This window comes from Odocoileus virginianus, chromosome 33, assembly GCF_023699985.2.
Source record: "Odocoileus virginianus isolate 20LAN1187 ecotype Illinois chromosome 33, Ovbor_1.2, whole genome shotgun sequence".
Lineage (NCBI taxonomy): Eukaryota > Metazoa > Chordata > Mammalia > Artiodactyla > Cervidae > Odocoileus > Odocoileus virginianus.
Window position 1 is genome coordinate 2223676 of NC_069706.1, and position 20219 is coordinate 2243894.

At 50.0% G+C, this 20219-nt stretch overlaps 2 protein-coding genes and 2 long non-coding RNA genes across 4 annotated transcripts in view; 3 read left to right on the forward strand and 1 right to left on the reverse strand.

The window, feature by feature from the left end:
- Positions 1-2373: 2373 nt before the first annotated feature.
- On the reverse strand, positions 2374-4585 carry LOC139032703 (uncharacterized). Its single transcript, XR_011485271.1, has 2 exons — positions 4436-4585; positions 2374-2628 (listed from the first exon to the last, which is right to left on the reverse strand). It is a non-coding gene; the product is annotated as an uncharacterized lncRNA (long non-coding RNA).
- A 139-nt stretch (positions 4586-4724) lies between these two features.
- LOC110148423 (uncharacterized) lies at positions 4725-6566 on the forward strand. The gene is made up of 4 exons (XR_002317165.2): positions 4725-4881; positions 5263-5323; positions 6058-6203; positions 6398-6566. It is a non-coding gene; the product is annotated as an uncharacterized lncRNA (long non-coding RNA).
- Positions 6567-13793: 7227 nt separating this feature from the next.
- Positions 13794-20152, forward strand: FLYWCH2 (FLYWCH family member 2). Its single transcript, XM_020910401.2, has 3 exons — positions 13794-13882; positions 18204-18632; positions 19841-20152. The coding sequence occupies exons 2-3, from the start codon at positions 18302-18304 to the stop codon at positions 19942-19944; spliced, it is 435 nt and encodes a 144-aa protein (XP_020766060.1). The 5' UTR covers positions 13794-13882; positions 18204-18301; the 3' UTR covers positions 19945-20152.
- FLYWCH1 (FLYWCH-type zinc finger 1) overlaps positions 13796-20219 on the forward strand; it is a 41992-nt gene continuing 35568 nt past the window's right edge. Inside the window, exon 1 of the mRNA XM_070460754.1 lies at positions 13796-13882. The gene's annotated coding sequence lies outside the window, so the exon portion shown is untranslated. The remainder of the gene's footprint in view (positions 13883-20219) is intronic.

A 20219-nucleotide genomic window follows, 5' to 3' on the forward strand; every position in this document is an offset into this window, starting at 1 on the left:
AAAGTATGTGTTGCTCAGTGATGTCCATCTCTTTTCAACCCCATGGACTATAGCCCACCACGCTCCACTGTCCATGAAATTCTCCAGGCAAGAATACTGAAATAGATAGCCATTCCCTTCTCCAGGGGATCTTCCCAACCCAGGGGTCGAACCCAGATCTCCTACATCACAGGCAGATTCTTTACCATCTGAGCCACCAGGGAAGCCCTACTCTTTTATACATGAGCACCTAAATTGTTGCCAGTGTTTTGTGATCACAAACCATGCTGCAATGAGTAACCAGGTGCATACATATTTTCATATTTGTTGGAGTGTATATCTTCAAGGTAGGCTTCCCAGGTGGGTCAGTGGTAAAGAATCTGCCTGTAATGCAGTAGACTGGGGTTCGATTCCTAGATCTGGAGGATCCCCTGGAGGAGGAAATGGCAATCCCTCCAATGTTCATTTTTTTTTTTTTTTAATCCTCCAGTATCCTTGCCTGGAAAATCCGCTGGGCAGAGGAGCCTACTGGGCTACAGGCTATAGGGTCACAACAACAATATCTTCAAAGTAAATTCCTAGAAGTTGGATTGCTAGGGCAAAAGATAAAGACAAACATAGTTTTGTTAGTAAGGACTGATCCCTCTCTGTAAGGGTTGTACCAGTTTGCATTCCCACTGGCAGAATATGAGAGGGCCTGTTTCCCGCTGCTTCACCAATAGACTACCTTACAGTGCTTTTCCATTTTGGCTAACCTCATAGGTCAGGAATATTACTACAGTGTAGCTGTTGTGTGTGTGGTAAAGTGCACATGAATGTAAATTTTACCATTTAAACTAATTTCTGAATGTATAGTTCTGTGGCATTAAATACATTCATGGTGTTGTGCAACCATCACCACTATCCATTTCCAGAACTTTTTCATCCCCCAAACTAAAACTCTGTACTCGTTAAACAGTAACTACTTCCTACCCCCCAGCCTTTGGTAAACTCTATTCTATTTTCTCTCTATGAATTTGCCTATTCTAACTGAAACTGTCCGTCCTGGCCAGGCACCACAGTTAACATTGGCATGAGTTATTCTACAACAGGAGATCCTAATAAGGAACATGAAACTAACAAGCCACCTCCAAACAAAGAACTAGCAAAAGGTCAAAAGGAGACACCAGTCCACATGTCCTCCCAGAATCCTTCTTCCTGGAATCCAGCTTGGCTGAGCGATGCGCTCACCACCAAGAAGCACCCTGAGTCAGAAGGACTAACCTCGTCACCATAAACCCCGAGACTGCAAACCTCGAGACCCCTGAGTTCTCCTCCCCTGCGGCTCTCTGCACAGACACCCCTCCTCAGTAAAGTCTCTTGCTTTGCCAGCATGTGTGTCTCCTCAGACAATTCACTTCTGAGTGTTAGACAAGAGCCCACTGTCAGACCCAGAAGGGGACCCCTCCTTGCATCAGTTCTAGATTCCTCATTGCTCGATCGGCCCTCAAGACAGCCATTCTCCGCTCTCTGTGCACGCCCTCTCCGACCAATGCCTGCTTCACTTGCATCTTAAGCATAAGACTGACCTCGCCCCAGGCCCCAGCTACTGATTGTTCTTATGAAAGGGGCACTAAGGAGTGTGCCTGGGAGCCAAGGCTGCCACTTTGTCTTGCCCACTGTCAACCCCACATGGTGAGGTGGTTGCTCCAGGACCTTGCTCAGACATGTAAGTGAAAGTTGCTCACTTGTGTCCAATTCTTAGCACCTCCATGGACTGTATAGCCTGCTAGGCTCCTCATCCATGGAATTTTCCAGGAAAGAATACTGAAGTGGGTAGTCATTTCCTTCTCAAGGGGATCTTCCTAACCCAGGGATCAAACCCAGGTCTCTTGCATTAAGATTCTTTACTGTCTGAGCCACCAGGGAAGGCCTGCTCAGATGTGTTAAGATCCCCCTGTTCATTAAACCATTGATGTCTCTGTTGCCAATCCAGGCTGTTTCTGCATTCTTAAAGCTGGGAAAGTATATTAGGCCCACTGTGCGCACCCCAGCACTCACAGGGTGGAGTCTATCTGTCCTTTCGCACCCAGCTTATTGTACTAAGCTTCTAAGCTTAATACATAATGTTTCTAAGGTTTATGTTGTAGCATGTGTCAGCATTTCATTCTTTTTTTTATGACAGTAATATCCCGTTGAATGTATATATACCACATTTTGTTTACCCATGCATTCACTGACGGACTTCTGAGTTGTTTCCACATTGTGGCTATTGGGAATAGTGCTGCTGTGAACATTAGTATGCAGGTTACTGTGGGGACAAGTGTTTTCATTTCTGGACTCTACAGACAGTCTCCTCTCCAGGCTCCCAGCCTCTGGGCTTCCCCTCCAATCTTCATGAAACCTCCTAAAAGATTTTTTTTTTCTTTTAAAATTGTATTTATTTATTTATTTTTGGCCTTATTGGGTCTTCATTGCTGCTCAGGTTTTTTCCTAGTTGCAGTGAGTAGGGGCTACTCACTAGTTGCGGTGCTTTGGCTTCTCATTGCAGTGGCTTCTCTTGCTGCGGCTCCTGGGCTCTAGAGCACAGGCTCAGCAGTTTTGCCCCTTGGGCTCAGTTGCTCCATGGCTTGTGGGATCTTCCCAGATCAGGGATCAAACCCGCGTCTCCTGCAATGGTAGGCAGATTCTTTACCCCTGAGCCACCAGGGAAGTCCCCAAAAAGATTTCTTACTTTTTCTTTGAAATGTAATTTGTATCCTACAGTGTAGTGTGTTGACTAGTGGCCCCCCCCCAAACTTCGTGTTCATCTGGAATCTCAGAATGTGACTTTGTTTAGAGCAAGGGGCTTGGCAGAGGTCACCAGTGAAGGATCTCCAGATGAAATCACCATGAGTTGAGAGAGGAGACAGATGCACGGGAGAAAAGGCCTTATGGAGATGAAGGCGGAGATAACAGGGATGCAAACACAAACCAAGGGATGCCAGCAGCTATCAGATGCTGGGAGAGGCTGGGAGACGCCTCCCCCAGGGCCTCTGGAAGGGTGGGAGACTGCAATGGTTCGAGTTAGAACTTCTGGCCTCCAGATTGCGGGAGACAAATTCCTGTTGTTTTGAGCCACATAGTTTGTGGCAATTTGCTACGGCAGCCCTGGGAAGCTCACGCATACAGGTAAGCCACAGACCAGGGATACACTGTGCCTCCCACCCCTTTCTTCTCTGGGTGGATGCTCTCTGCAACTTGGGGGTTTCTAGAGCTTTTTTAGAGCACTACCTTTATTTCTTAGCAGTTGAGGCTTCATGAAAATTCAAATGAAGTATGACACATTTTTAATCTTAAAAAATACTGAGGGAAAAAAAACCCCTAAACACTGAAAATAAAAGACCAACCAATCAAAATCCCATCACTTAAAAATTACAAATGTATTTCATAAAAATAAAAACATTTTATATATTTTATATTTTATAAAAGCCCAATCAAAATCCTATCACTTAAAAATTATAAGCATATAACAAAAATACATTTATATTTTATAAAATAAGCATATTTTATAAAATATAAATGTATTTTATAAAATATAAATATTTTATAAAAATACAAACATTCTTTATAAAAATGTAAACATATTTTACAAAAATATAAAGTGGCACTCCCTCAGCTGGTACCCCACACTACAGAGCCCTCAGAGCATTGGTGGGAGCCGCTCCCTGGAGAGGCCACAGAGCATGATGCCAGCTGAAGGTCAAAAGGAGACATCCGTGCATGCATAGTATTGGCACAAATTCATAATATGAAAAAAATGGGAAAAACCTAAATGCCCATCTATAGGATAGATAGAAGTAATGGTGAAAAAACCTTGCATTAAAAGAGCAACTCTGTTCTCCTGGCTGTCAAGGCACATGCATCAGGCAGGCTGTATTTTCTGCCAACATAGGGAAGTAGATGACACAGGGGTGGTGGGTGGTGAATGGTAAGATAAGTGGTGTTTGGTATGTGTCAAGAGACTCAGGGCCTCCCCCTGCAGGACCTGTCCCCAGGAAGCCTCAGGCTTCCTCCTGCTAGCTAGCCCTCCCCAGGACACAGCCCTCCCCAAGTCACTGCCCTCCCAAGACCAATTGTCACCTCCTCCAGGAAGTTTCCCAGGACTGAAGGCTCCCGGCTGGGACCCTTACTCCCAGAGTAAATGTCTGCTGCCAAAACTATTGGCTACAGGGACTCTGATCAGTAGGAGCTGGAGGCTACTGAGTGGGCAGGCACTGGACTGAGCGGCTGGACTTGCAGCTGTGTTTACGCAGCTCAGCCTCCTCTCCAAAGAGCTCCAAGTTACAGGGTCTTTGGCTCCATTTTCTGCAGCCTGTGGCCTACCGCCTCTCCATGGCTCCTTTACCAGCTATGTGGGAAGCTCGCCCAGATGCTGGGCGCTCCCTCTCCCCCTCATCTGCACCCATAGAGCCCTGAGTTGTCTCCCAGCTGGTACCTTTAAAAGCTTTTGTTGCTTAGCAGGAGAAAGAGAACAATGGAACAAACCATTGCTTCCCAGTGGCGGTAGTGGTAAAGAACCCGCCTGCCAATACAGGAGATGTAAGAGACGCAGGTTTAATCTCTGGGTTGAGAAAATCCTCTGGAACGGGCACAGCAATCCACTCCAGTATTCTTGCCTGGAGAATCCCATGGACAGAGGAGCCTGGTGGACTACGGCCCATAGGGGTCGCAAAGAGTCGGACACGACTGAGCAACTACGCATGCGAGATCTCAGAAACATGGTTTCCGGGAAGCTAGTGCTTTTCTAAGAAGCCCTGCCTGGTGGTGCGGTGCGGTGCACGGGAGGGAGGAGAAAGCAAGTAGCGCTCCCAAGTGCATTTGCGGGTCTGTCCGAGTTACAGCTGAGAGTTGGAGAGGAGAGAGCTCGGCTTCCTTCAAAAGGTGAGGGGGTGCCAGACGGGGGACCAGAGTGGGATTGCTGCTGCACCAACATGTGGGGGTGCCTTTGAACAGGCTCGGGGTGGGGGCAGTTGGGCAGGAAGTGGGTGGGGAGGGGAGAGGGGGGGCCTTGATGCTCCTTTCTCCACACCCAGCAATCCCTGGGGTGGCCCAGCCTGCACCCCACTGTCACCTTCCAGCAGACCACCCCCCCCCCCCCCCCCCCCCCCCGCCCGGTCAGCTCCAGGTAAGTGGCAGTCGTCTCTTGTCTGGGCAACCCCTCCAGAAGGGTTGCGGAGGGGCCTCAGTCTCTCCAGGGGGACCTGGGGGACCTTGGGGGAGTTGGAGCGTGTGGGAAGGAAGATTACAGGTGTCCCCCCACAGGGGTGAACTCTGATACCTTGAGAAGATGACTGGCGTGAAAAGCGGGATAATCTTCTTCATGGTGAGAGACAAGTCCCCCACCCCGAAACCAGCCAGACCTGACCAGGCCCAGCCAACAGCTCCCGGCCCAAGAGCAGGACCCTGATTGTTTCCAGAACAGATGAAGTCTCCAGGGACCTGGGGGTGAGGGTGGAGGGACTGCTTCCCTTGGACTGAGACCCCAGCACATCCCCAGCTACAGACCAGGAGGTTCCGGGGACCTGTGGGAGCCCGGGTCTGGCTGGAGTCATGCTTTAGCAGCCAGAGTGCCCCCCTCACCCCAGACCCTAGAGCCCATACCTGGCTCACCTGGAGGGCTCCCCCAGGCAGTCCTGGCCCAGATGCCCCCCCTACCCCTGGTGGGCACTTGTTTCCTCCCACCAAGCCAGGAGGCAGAGGGTGCCGTCTCCATGAGGGCCAAGTCGCTGCCCTGAAATTACTGCAGAGGGAGGGGCAAGGCTAGTGGCTCCACCCAACTGGCCACCTTTGTCCTCCTTCCATGGTCAGTTCTGGGCCCTGCCTGACCCCACCTGCTTCTCTGGCAGGTAAATCCACCTTAGGGTTTGTTCTTCCTGCTCAGCTGGGGTGCAGGGGCAGGGATGGGGCCATCTTGTTGAGTGTCCCTGTCTTTTCTCTGGTTCCTGCACCTCCTCCCGTCAGTCTGGGATCCCGAGCCCCACAATCCCCTCACTGTCTCCATCCTGTGGGGTCACCCTGGGGTCACTCAGGTCACCTGACCTCATTCCCCCCTTGTAGGCAAAGGGCTCTGTGTCTGTGGGTTTAATGGCCATAGGGTCGGCGGTGTGGCCCGCTGCACTAGTAGTGGTCGCTGGGATGGCCCTTTACGCCTGGAAGAGGAGCGCTGAAACATCGTGCCCTAAGAGGTCCTAGGTTGACCACAGGTAGGGATTGGGGAGTGTGTGAGTAAGAGGGAAGCCTGGGCGTGGTTTGGGGGAGGCACAGGTGCAGTGGGGAGAAGGTGGTGGGACTCCCTCCATTGGCCTGGGGGTCTAGTGGCCCCACCCAACTGGCCGCCTTTGTCCTCCTCCCATGGTCAGTTCTGGGCCCTGCCTGACCCCAGCTGCTTCTCTTGCAGGTAAAAATGAACAAGAACCCTAAAATGTATTGAAAGGAATCCTCTCCCAGCCCCCTGCAGACTGGAGGATCCACCTTCCTGGAGTCAGGAATCCTTTGAAGCAACATTTTATCTTTGGGGTTTGAACAAAATAATTTGTGGGCATAAAAATAAATTTGTTGAACACACATGTATTAAATGTGCCTGACTCTTGTTACAGAACTGGTCTCTGAATCCCAGGATTCAGAGTCCTTGGAGGCCCAGCTCTAACCTGAGCAGCCCTCCCCACCCCAAACAGGCTCCTGGCCCTTCTCCAGGGCTGCCTGGCCTGGGCCACGTCTCAGCCCACGGGGGGCCCCTTGGGGCCTCTGTGCTCTGAAGCCCTGACAAGGGAAAAGCACCCTGCTTTTCCTCTCCTGCACTCACAGTCACACACCAACACGTCTCACACCAGATGTGGGATTGATCACATCTGCCAGTTTTCCGACTTCCTGTGGGCAACCACTGAGATTTTTATGACACCTATGCTTTGATTTATTTTACTGACGTAGAGTTGATTTGCAATGCTGTGTTAATTTCTGCTGTTGTACAGGAAAGTGATTCAGTTACACACACACATATATATACTCTTTCATATTCTTTCCTGTTATGATTTATTACAGGATATTGAATATAGTTCCCTGTGCTATACAGGAGGACCTTGTTGTTTATCCAACTTATATGTAATAATTTGCATCTGCTAATCCCAAACTCCCACATTTATTATTTTTTCTTTTTCTTTTTATCTGCCATGCTATGTGGCAGCATGTGGGATCCTAGTTCCCTGAACAGAGATCAATCAAACCTGTGCCCCCTGCAATGGAATCATGAACTCCTAAACACCACAGGGAATTCTCTGTTTTTTTTTTTCTTTTTTTTTCAACTGAGATTTAGTTGAAATCTAAATAATATTTAGATTTCATATTATGCCATAATATTCACCATTTTTAATTTAAGCAACTAAAAAAATTTTGGCCACACAGCTTGCAGGACCTCAGTTCCCCCACCAGGGATGGAATTCCCCTCCCACTACCACACCCTTGCAGGGCTGTGAAAGCCCTGAATCCTAAGCACTAGAGCAACAGGGAATTCCCAATATTCACCATTTCAGCATGTACAGCTTTGTGGCTTTTAGTAATAGTACATTTACAACCATCACCATTATCTAATTACAGAATGCCGTCATGACCCCCAAAGAAACGCAGTCCCCTTTCAGTGGTCACTCCTCATTTCCCCCCAAATCTCTCAGCCCCCAGCCATTACTAGTCTACTTTCTGTCTCTATGGATTTGCCTTTTCTCTGCGTTTCACGTAAATGGAACACACAGTATTTGTCATCTACTGTCTGGCTTCTTTCACCCAGCAGTGAGGTCTCCCAGGTTCCTCCACGGTATACAGGTATCTGTATTTGGTCCCTTATTATGGTGGCTCAGACAGTAAAGAATTTGCACAAAATGCGGGAGACCCGAGCTCCATCCCTGGGTCGGGAAGATCCCCTGGAGAGGGAAATGGCAACCCACTCCAGTGTTGTTGCCTGGAGAACACCACAGACAGAGGAGCCCGGCAGGCAACGAATCCATAAGTCACAAAGAGTCGGACACGACTGAAGCGACTTAGCACAGACACAGCACGTGGCTGAGTAATGCTGCATTGAGGGATAGCCAGCATTTATTTATCCACAAATCAGTGGATGGACATCCAAGTTATGTCATATTTGTTTCTCTGTTATAAATAACTCAAAAAGCCTGAGGCTAAATCTGGGTCACCTCAGGATAGGCCAAAGAGTGAAACTGGCCACGAAACAACTATGTCAGAGGATAAACAGGAAGTCTTCTAGTTATTCAGTAATGGGGTCAGGGGAACAGAAGACCAGAGAAACCAAACCGCCTTTCTGTGCACACGACCTCTGCTTGTCCCAGGTCAACATGGAGAGCAGACCCACGTTTCCCACCCGAGGACACGCTGCAGCTGATGCTCCTAGCGACAGGGAAGGGGCGCATGGGGACGCCGTCTGAGCCAGCCGACCCCGGAGGCCCATCCAACTCTTTTGAGGCCTGGTCACCAGTCTAACTTATCTTCTGCAGGGGTTGGGGGAGGGTGGTGATTCGGCCAGGAAGGATCCCTCACTGACCACCCGACAGATGGCTGGCTATCTGAAGAATACAGGCGATATCCTTCACTCCAAATTCCTCCGACATAAAGCTCAATGCTAATTGCAGGCCCCTCTTCCATCTCCTTCCTCTCTTTATTTCTTTCCTCCCTCCCTTCTTTCTTTCTTCCTTTCACAATACTTACTTTTTATAAAAGCAATGTCCTTGAAGTACAGTTGACACAGAATAAAATTTTCCCTTTGGAAATATACATTAGTCATTATTAGACATGTATTTATTGAATAAATAAATCCCAGGGGAATTCCCTGGTGGTCCAGTGGTTAAGATTCCCAGCTTCCACTGCAGGGAGCATGGACTTGATCTGTGGTCAGGGAATTAAGATCCCACATGCCGAAAAAACTATTTGATAGGGGCAATGAGAAATTCAATTTTCAATCAGTTAAAATTATAGACAAGTCTCTAAGCATTATCGGTGTTTTGAAACAATTTGGCAATATATCAAAAAAAAAATTCCAAAACATGAGAGAATCGAACAGAAAGGGAGAAATTATCAAGCCATTAGAAACAAGTCAAAGCAAATGCTATGAATTGAATTGTGTTCCCACTCCCCATACAGAGAAGTTCAAGTCCTAATCCCCAGTGCTTGTGAATGTGACCTTGTTTAGAAATAAGGACTTTGCCATCAAGTCCTTAAGATGATCGTATTAAGATGAAGTTGCTAGGGTGGACCCAGTTCAAATGACAGGTGTCCTTATGAAAAGGGGAAATGTGGACACAGAAATGCACACAGGAGGACACTCTATGAAGGTGAAGGCAGAGATCGGGGTGATGCAACTAGAAGCCAAGGAGGGAGGCCTGGAACAGACTCTCCCTCCCAGCCCTGAGATGGTTGGATGGCATCACCTACTCAAAGGACACGAGTTTGAGCAAATCCCGGGAGACAGTGAAGGACAGGGGGAGCCTAGTGTGCTGCAGTTCATGGGGTCGCAAAGAGTCAGACACAACTGAGCGACTGAGCAACTCAACCCTCAGAAGGAACCCATCCTGTCCACACCTTGACCTCAAATTTCTGGCTTCCAGATCTATCAGATGAGAATTTTCTATTGTTTCAGCCACTCCATTTGTGATACTTACACACTAATACTAATATGGGAAGAACTTGCTTAGGATTATTTAATTTTCAAAATTTTATTTATTGATCTATTTTTGGTTGTACTGGGTCTTCGTTGTTGTGGCTGGGCTTTCTCTAGTTGCGATGAGAGAGGGCCACTCTTCATTGTGGTGCCAGGGCTTCTCACTGTGGTAGCTTCTCTTGTTGTGGAGCACAGGTTCTAGGCACATGGGCTTCAGTATTTGCAGCATGTAGGCACTAGGGTGCTTGGGCTTCAATAATTGTAGTACACGGGATTTAGTTGCACAGGGCATGTGGAATTTTCCTGGACCAGGGATCAAACCCATGTCCCCTGTCTTGGCAGGTGGTTCTTATCAACTGTACCACTGGAGAAGGCCAGGATGATTTTTTTTAAAAAACAAGAAACTAAAATTGGAAAAGACCATTAGATTTAGCTGAATATGGAATTCCCTGGTGGTGCAGTGGTTAGGACTCTGCTTGCACTTTCTAGGGCCCTGGTTTGATTCCTGGTTGGGGACCAAGATCTCACAAGTGGGGAGGCATGGCCAATAAATAAATAAATATTCAGATGTGTAGATGCATACACCAAGTTTCCTAACCACCTCCCCCACCAGATGCAAATGATAAGGTTTCCATCAAATATGGAATGCTAGGGTTAACTGAATTCAGTAAGGTTTCTTAAATCAGTAAGCAAAAGATGAACAAGTTCATAGAAAAATGATGGAGGAGGAAATGGCAACCCACTCCAGTATTCTTGCTGGGAAATCCCATGGACAGAGGAGCCTGGTGAGCTACTGTCCATGGGGTCACAAGAGTTGAACACGACTTAGCAACTAAATCACTGTCAACCACATGTTGGCACTTGCCAGGGTGCTTGCCATCTGCCTCTACAAGGATTAAATCATGTGCTGCTGCAGCGGCTGCCCTCCGGCCTCCCCTGAAGGCCAGGGTGGAGAGCAGAAACGAGGCACTCGGTTCTCCAGAAAGCTGGTAGGACAGGTCTTCAGAGAGAGGTTCTCAGGAGCTGATTTTATGAGTCCAATTCTAGTACCTCCTCATATCTAGAAAAACACTAGATATGGTGACGACTGTTTCCGTGACTAGCAGAAGCTTCACAAGACCAGCAGAAACTTTCTAAAAAAATAAACGTGCTTGACTGCATCTATTCCCCTTTACCAAAATCACATATATGCTGTTCTTCCCGCAACGTCTTTGGAGCAGTTTCTCAGAGCCGTCTGAGGTTCTGTCTCCAAGATTGAGGTCCTTATATTGCCTAAATAAAAACTTAACTCATAAAAAAAGAAAGAAAGAAAGAAAAATGAATAGTGCCGCAGGTCTCAAAGTGTATTCTGGTGGCCTCTAGGGGTTTCCAAAGCCCTTTCAGGAGGCCCATGAATATTTCATAGTATTAATAATACTGAGGCAACTGTGGCCTTTTTCACTGTGGTGAGTTTGCACCAATGTTGTGAAAGCAGTGATGGTTCTTAGTGTGAATCAAGATAGTGACACCAAACTGACAGAATTTGTTGCCAATAATAAAATTCTAAGGCTTTTGGCAAAAAGTACAATTTTGGAGATTGTATCTGCCACCTTTAGCTTCACAACTTCCTGATATTGACAGAGTTGCAATATTCATGAATGTTATATATATTTTTTCCATATTGTATAATAAGATGTGTCAACGGTCACAAGATCTAGTCAGTGAACAAATATGTTTGGAAAGACCAACATGTGATTTACAAAATCACATGCGAGTAAAAGATCCTTTCAAAGTGGGTTTTCATGTAAGATCAGTGGGTTTTCATGTAAGAGAACACAAAAAGCACACGAATATCATCTGAGATTCCATGTTGCTGCTAACCTTTAAAAAACCTCCACATTCTGAGTGTTGGTGTAGTATCAAAGAATAACCATAATTATCTGAAAAGGCTCTAAAAAGACTACTTTCTTTTCCAATTTTTTTAAAATCTGAGGCTAAATTTTCTTCATGCACTTCAATCAAATCAATGTATTCTTACAGAGTGAAGGCAGACACAGATATGAGAAGCCAGCTGTCTTTTCTCAAACGTGATATGAAACAGATTATTTTTTGGGCCATGCCACAAATCATGTGGGGTCTTATTTCCCCAGCCAAGGGTAGAACTGATGACCCCTGCAGTGGGAGTACTGAGTATTAACCACTGGACTGCCAGGGAAGTCCCCAATTAGATTTTTTTTAAATGTAGCACACTGCCATTCTTCTCACTCATTTTTGGTTTGAAGAAATGGTCAGTGAATTTATCATTGCTATTTTATATTTTCAGATTAACTTTGATATTGGAAATATTGATAAACGAAACCTATAAAAACAAAAGCTCTTTGACCTGCTCAATAATTTAAAGAGCGTAATCACTCTATAAAGGAGATCTGAGACCAAAATTTCTGAGAACTGCAAGACAAAGAAATATAAATGTTGGAACCCAAGGCCCACAGAATGTTACTCTGTGAATTCTCACAATGACTCCCTGAGGTGGGTGATATTATTATACCCATTTACTAGATGAAAAAACTGAGACACAGACAGGGGAAGCAGTTGCTTGTCACACAGCTAGCAAACGCCAGAGCTGGGATTTGAATCCAGGCATCTGACTCCAATCTTGTGCATTTCCTTAGGGACAATCTGACAATAGGTTCTAAAAGCCCTTAAAGATATTTGCCTTCTTTGACTCTTTCATTTTGAAATTTTATGAAAGGGGGTAATCAGAGATAATCATTTGGATACAAAGATATTTATAACATAATAAAATTAGAAACAACCAGTAGTCAGTGGATTATTAATAGATAATGGAAAAGAAACTTACTAAGACCTTTGAATGAACCTGGAAAATACCTAGGAAATGACGTGACCCCTGGAGAAAGGATTGGAGGGTGTTGAAAGTCTGACTGCTGAATCTGAACCGACGGTGGGGCTGAGGAGTCTGCAGATGGGGAGGAGGGAGCTGGGAGCCTTTGGGAGGCAGACACAGGTTCTGCTGATGTTTGGACTTGAGGAGTAGGATACAGGAGAATGCGGGTGAGCTGAAGGACACAGGATGGAGAAGATGCAGAGAACGTGGGAAATGCCTGACATCCCGGGCAGGCGGGCCCCAAGGGACCTGGACCTGCTCTGCCCAGGGAACCCAGGAGCAGACTTAGACCAAGAGGAGGGGGGCGGAGGGGAGGGGTGTCAGGAGAGTGGCATTTTCTAGAGGAACAGCGTCTTCATTCTGTCCATATGAGGACACACAGCTAGAAGACTGGGGGCTCCAGCCGGGCGAAGGGCCGGGGTGGGGGCGGGGAGTGTTGGACTGGGAAAGGTTGAGGCTAGCGGAGGGCGCAGGCGCGGTGCGGGAGGGGAGCAGGGGCGTCGTTGCACCCGGGGCGGGTGAGAGGCAGGGCTGGCTTCAGCTCGGAGATGCTGGACCACTCGGATCGCCACCCGCCAAGTGTCCAGGAGAGCACTCCCAGGACCCACAGCTCCCCGCACCAGAGCAATCCCGGTCCCCACCGCACAGGGCGGTCACAGAATAAGCGGGCAGTGACTGTGCGCTGTGGTGGGGCCTGGACCGATGGGCGATAGACGGACCGATAGATGAGTACTGGACCCGTGGGCGTTTGGGGGTACCAGTAGCGAGGAAGAGACCAATGCCGAGAGTTGGACCGAGGGTCCAAGAAGCATCAATGCCAAAGATGCGGTGCCCTCAGGGATGCTGGGGGCAGAGAGGAATCAGTGGCTTTGATGAGCATAAAGAAAGTTCTCTCTGTTTGCTCAGAAGACGAGGACGATCGAGGCCCTTAAACAAGTGCCCAGGCTTCCTCAGTGTCGAGCCTAAGTCAAACACTGGGGGAGGTCGGAAGGTCTCAGTTAAACCCACCCTCCGGTCCCGGGAGAGCCCCGCCCAAGGTTCGTAGTCTGGCCAGCCCCAGGACGCTCAGCCCCGCCCAGTACCCGCATGGCCCCGCCCCCTCGCGCCGATTGGCCAGGCCGCCAGCTCGGCCCCGCGCGGGGAAGACCCGGAGAAACCACTTTGGCCCAAGGAACCGGCCCCTCACAAGCCCTACTGCGCATGCTCGTTCCTTGACCCCAGCCTGAGGTGACAGCCCGAACCTAGGCGGGGGCCCCCAGACACCGAGGCCGAGGGACCTGCCGCTGCTTGGCCTCCGGAGAGAGAGGGCCCCTCTGCCGTCGCCGCTCGGCCGGTGCCCGGTGAGGACGGACCCCAGCGGATCGGGGAGGGTCTCAGGTCCCTGCCGGGCTCTCCTGGGGGTCCCCAAGGGTTACTGATGCTGGGGGGCGGGGTGCTCCCCACTTATGCCTCCCAGCGCTCAGGCCACCTCCTTGTCCTTCATCCGCGATTTAAGCTCCTTTCTCCTCGTTCCTCCTTGCCCCCAACCACCCCGACCCCAGGATTGAGCCCTCACACTCCAAATCAGGGAACCCCACTCTGGGTTGTCTATCCTTGACCGCGTCCGCCCCACCCAGTACCGCCCCTGCCCTGCACCCAGCCCCGGTCCCGTCCCATCCCTGTGGCTCTAGCGATGCTCACAGGGCTGGCGGTTGGTGGTCTGAGATGTAGGGACAGGGGAGACACTCATGCGGCTTGGTCAGGAGGGGCGATCCTGACGCGAGAGGGGAGAGGTGGGGAGCGGGGGCCATTTGAGCGCAGCATAGATAGGTCTAGGGGCAAAATACAGCGGGTAAGAAGGAGTAAAACTAACTCTAAGACTACCTCTGGTGATGATTCTAAGCCATGGTGATCAGGGGAAAGAGATGTCATTACATGAAATCCCCACTTTGGGGAAATCGTTCCCTGCACACCATCAAATAGCAATTCTTGACCCATTTTGGATCTTATTGCTACTTTGAAAATCTCCCTGTGAGGATATGAACCTGATGCCTAAGTGAACCCATCACCTCACCAGCAGCACCATCACAGCCCTCCAAGAAGCACATGTGACAGTGATTATGGAGTGGCCAAAGAACAGTTCAACTATGAAGGAGAGATTAGAAACTTCCTAAGCTGAGGACCCATGGCATCAGCCATGTTTCACAAAGTATCAGAATCAAGTAGAGTACTGGTTTAAAAAAAAAAAAGTTGATCCTCAGGCCCCTCTCCAGACGCACTGAGAAAGAAGTCTGGGGTTGGAGGAGTCCAGGATTGGGCATTTTAAACAAGAATTCTGGAAGATTCTTAGGTATCGTTAAGTTGGGAAACCACTGGTCATAGACTTAAAATTTCCCTTTTCTTAATATATGAGTTTTATTGAGATAGCTTACATACCGCGAATTCACTCACAATGTGCAATTCAATGGCTTTTAGTAAATTCACCAAGTTCTGCAGCCATCACCACCATCAGTTTTGGAAAATTTTCATAATCCCAGAAACCCCCATACTAGTATTCACTCTTCTGGCCCCCATCCCTCCCATCGCTAACCCTAGAAAACCACAAATTTACCTTCTGTCCCTATGGATTTTTCTACTGTACCAATTTTCTAGACTTCAGGTCATTTTATAGAAATGGAATGTATAATTGCCATCTTTGATGACAGGCTTTTTTTTTTTTTTCACTTAGCTAATCTTTCCAAGGCTTATTCGTGTATGGCATGAATTTTTCAAATTATCAAATAATATTCCATTGTGTGGACACCTCACATTCTGTTTATTCATTTACCTGTTGATGGATATTTGGGCTCTTTCATTTTTTGGTGTCTGTGAATAATGCTGCTGCAAGCATTCTATGTACAAGTTTTTATGTGGATGTCAGTTTCCATTTCTCTTGGAGGAACAACTAGGAGTGGAATTGGTGGGATATATGGTAACTTTATGTTTAACCTTTTGAGAAATCGCCAGATTGTTTTCCAAACTGGCCGCACCTATATACACCACCACCAGCAGTATGTCAAGGCTCTATTTTCTTCTCAACCTCACCATCACTTGTTATTGTCTGTTTTTTGTTTTGTTTTATTAGATCCATCCTAATAGTGTGAAATAGTATCTCATGATCCACGTTTCCCTCACGACTAATGATGTTGAACATCTCATGTGCCACTTCTATAGTTTCTTTGGAGAAAGGCCTTTTCAGATTCTTTGCCCATTTTTAAATTGAGTTATTTGTCTTTTTATTACTGAGTTGTAAGAGTTCTTTATAAATTCCAGACACAGGTCCTTCATCAGATATGTTGTTGTTTTAGTCGCTAAGTTGTGTCTGACTCTTTTGCGGCCCCATGGACTATATGCCAGACTCCTCTGTCTATGGGAAATACCAAGCAAGAATACTGGAGGGGGTTGCTGTTTCCTTCTCCAGGGAATCTTTCCGACCCAGGGATCAAACCCGGGTCTCCTGCATTGGCAGGTGTGTTTCTCACCACTGAACCACCAGAAAGCCCTTTATCAGATACATGATCTGCAAAAAGTGTTCTCCTATCCTATGGGTTGCCTTTTGACTCTCTAGATTGTGAGTCTCTTTGACTCACAAAAGTTTTAAATTTTGATGATGTCCAATTTACGTGTTTCTTCTTTGGTTATCTGTACTTTTAGTTCTTTGCCTAATCCAACTCTTTTTTTAAGAGTTTTATCACTAGCTCTCATGTTTAAGCCTGTGGTCATTTAGAGTTAATTTTTTGGATGTGGTTTGAGGAAGGGGTCCAACCACCTGGAGTTTCATCCCTGGACCACAAAGGTTTGGGCTAGGCCAGGGATGTGCCCCAGGGCCAATCAGAGGCCTGCGGGCGGGACTTCCCACCATAACCCTTTCCTGCCCAGAATGACTCTGCCAGGGGAGGCACTGGCAGCATCTTTTCTGCTGGACCCTGTGTCCCCCAGGCCCCCGATACCACCATGTTGTCCACCCTGTGGGGCAGGTGTGGGCAGAGCCGGGAAGGACAACATGGGAGGAGCAGGGGTTGGCTCATCCAGAAGCTGGACCAGACACGGGAAAGATAATGAAACATCAATCCTAGGGGTGCCAGTGGTCAGGGGACTTGCTACCAGGCAGCATAGACCTGAGGACACCCCCCCCTGAGATGTCCTCCCTGTCACAGTGGGAGGTCTCTGCTCTCATATCTAATTGTCAGGGGAACTTGTAGGGGGCAAGGTACCCCAACCACACATTGATCTTGCACTTCAGGCTCCTGTCATGGGAGATGGGGTCTTGGAAGACTTTGAAGTGCGGGGCATGGACCCTTCAAGCCATGTGAGTCTGTTGTTCAGTTGCTCAGTCATGTCCGACTCTTTGCAACCCATGGACTACAAACTCAAAGAAACAGTTCAAAGCCAGGTCAGAGAAGCAGGTCCAGAGGGGCAGGTAAGAGTATGGGCTTCACTGCCCCCTGTTTCCTGAACACAGCATATGAGACGTCTGCCAAGGCGACAGCCTTGTTTCTGGGCTAAACGGAGAAAGACCCCCACCATTTGCCCACCACCCAGTCACCCCCAACAGACACCCCCACACCAATGCCCCAGAGCCCGGGTCTCCAGGCCAGCCCGGCCCCTGTCAGCCATCCTTTCTGCTTCTCCAGACCAGCAGCCAGGGAGCCCTCAGTGACCACGGCTCCTCTGGACACCTCCACAGCCCTGTCCCCACTCAGCTGGGGCAGCACCAGCACCAGCTCAGACAGAAGTAGCTGCCCTCCTGGGGCCCTGGCATCCCCTATCCCTGGGTGGCCCGGGCCTCTGGCCTGGGAAGGGGACTGGATCTATTTGGGAACCCAGAGTCCCGCCTCCCAGGGCCTGGCTCCCCTCTGGGGTCTGCAGAGTGCCCTGGGGGCCCAGCCCCCGCTCCTGGTGACACAGACACTGTCGGGGTGAAGGGCAGCAGGCCTTCTGGGAGGGTCAGTGACCTGAGCTCACATCCCCCAGTGCTTTTCTCCGATGCCCGTTGCTCAGGAAGACCGGCTCCTGTTATCCTGGCGCAGGTCACCCAGGTGCAGTGCGGGGCGGGCCCTGGACCAGCTCAACCAGACCCCCCGCTCTGCTGCATGGCCGTGTGCTCCGTGTTCTCATCTGTAACCTGGGTCGATGGGAATGATCAACTTCCATAATGTGGGGTGAAGGTTAAACGGGAAACACCCGTGGAAGCACTCCACCCCGAGCTCAGCACCTGTGGGCCTGGACTCCTAGTAACTCACGGCTGTCAGCACCTTGGTCACCCCAGCAGTCCCTGGAGAGCCCTATTTCTGGCACATTTTACAGATGGGGAATGACGTTTGGCGGGGGAAGGTGATGGTCCCGAGGCTGCCAAGACAGCAGACAAGGCAGCCCGGGTTCTCCAGCTGCATTCAGGTCCTTCCCCAAGGTGGGGGCAGGCGTGGGGGGCACAGGGCAGCCCTCCTGCCCTGACCTCCAGCCCAGATTCCTCCTGAACCCTGGCCCAAAGGCCCCTCCACTGATGGGACTTCTTTTTCCCATGTGAGATCTTAGTTCCCCAGCCAGGGATCGAACCTATGTCTCCTGCATTAGAAGCACAGAGTCTTATCCACTGGACTGCCAGGGACGTCCCCGCTGATGGGATTTTGCCTCCTCCCTTAGGACAGAGGCCCTGGACTGCCAGGTTCCTTGCAGGGAGGTGGAGGACAAATCCTACTGAGACCTGAGTGTGGCCTGGAGGCCTGGCCGCCCGTCCCAGAATGCCCCTGCCTGAGCCCAGCGAGCAGGAGGGCGAGAGTGTGAAGGCCGGCCAGGAGCCCTCGCCTGAGCCCCCTGAGCCGGGCACAGATGTCGTCCCTGCAGCCCCCAAGAAGCCCAGGAAGTTCTCCAAACTGGTCCTGCTGACGGCCTCCAAGGACAGTGCCAAAGTTGAAGGGGCCAAGCGCAAAGGTGTGCACTGCATCATGTCCCTGGGGGTGCCTGGCCCTGCCACCCTTGCCAAAGCCCTCCTGAAGATCCATCCTGAGGCTCAGCGGGCCATTGAGGCCACCCCCCAGGAGCCTGAGCAGAAACGCAGCAAGCTGGACACAGGTGAGGCCTGGTCCCAGCAAGCAGGACAGGAGCAGGGCCTTCTGAGGGCCGAAGTCAGGGGGACCGCCAGGCTTGGCTGGCCTGGAGAGTGTGCATGTGCCGTGGACATTTGTGTGTCTGTCTAAATATGTCTCAGTGTGAATCTCTGCGTGTCTGTAGGCCTCCATGACAACGTGCATGTATGTGTGTGTCTAAGGTTCTGTCTCTTTACATGTGTATTTGCCTAGGAGGGTAACTTTGCATGGGTCTTTGTGTGTCTGTGTTCCTGGGCCTATTTCTCTCCATGTCTGCTCTTTGGCATTTACATATTCATGTGTCTTTTTCATGAGATGGGGGCATCCCCAGCTACCAGCCTAGAGTTCTCAGGGAACTTAAGGGACCCCTCAGGCTCCATCACGGAGCCATCCTCAAGGAGTCAGGGAACCCAGAGCCCGGAGGCCCCTCTGCAAGGGGCCCGGCTCACCCTTGAGCCCTTCTGCTGGCCTGTTCCATTCCAAGTGCCTCCTCGCGTCTACCTGCCTCTCTGGGGGGAGAGGGTCCTTCCTGGTCACCTGTGGGGAAGCAGGGCTCAGAGGAGCCAAGTCACCGCCCTGAGACCATCAGCCAGTCGCTGCAAAGGATGGGTTGGGGGGGCGCGCATCTGGCTCAGAGCCCGTTTCTCCAGCTGGGCTGGGTGTGACAGGCCATCCCCGGGGCTCCCTCCACACCAGCTGAGACCTCTGCTCACTTCTCAGATCAGCCTGGGCCCTGGAGCCACGTAGGCCTCAACCCATAGGGCACCTTTGTGAGAATTAGGACAAATCTACCTTCCTTGGACACAGAGATGGGGCGTGGAACAGGGGCTACATGCAGGTCCCAGGCGCCCCTGGGCAGGCGCTCATGGGCACCCCTTGCCCTGCCCCTCCACCTTTACCCCCAGACCTGTCCACAGCGCTTCCTGCCTCCTGCCCCGTCCCCTGGCCAGGCAGCAGGGGTAGCAGCGGCTTCCCGGTGCTCAGCCCAGAATCGGCCCAAAGTTTTCTGGAAACAACCTCTGTCCCTGGGACAGTGGCCTTTGCAAGCGTGTCTGGAGTCAGCAGTTACTTGTCTAAGCCAGCCAACAGCTCCGAACCCCTCCCCTGGCAGCCAGGACCCCCAAGTTTGCCCCCCCCCACCCCTCCACCCCCTGTTCCTTTGACAACAGCCTGACCCACCCCCTTCTCTTCCAGATGGAAAAGAAGACGGAAGCTTGGCAGGGCCTCCTGCCCCCAGCCCCTCGGTGGACAGGGAGGAGTCCACCTCGGGCCCTGTGGAGCCCAGGGCGGCCCCGTAGCCCTGACAACCGAGGGTGCGTCCTGCCCGGGTCAGTGAACTTGGCTGCGCCTTCTACACGTTCCACTGGGCTTCTCCTGGGGCCCAGCCCCTGACTGGTTTTCACTTTCAGCACTGTAATTCCCCCCGCCCCCGCCCCGATCAAGCATAATTTACTTTTGTAGCAGAAAAAAAAATTTTTTTAGGAGAATAAAAGAAGCTGTACACTAGGTCCTATCGTAGACAGGTTTTTAAAATTCCATGATTCTGGCTCCTTTGAGACCCTAGCTCCAACCG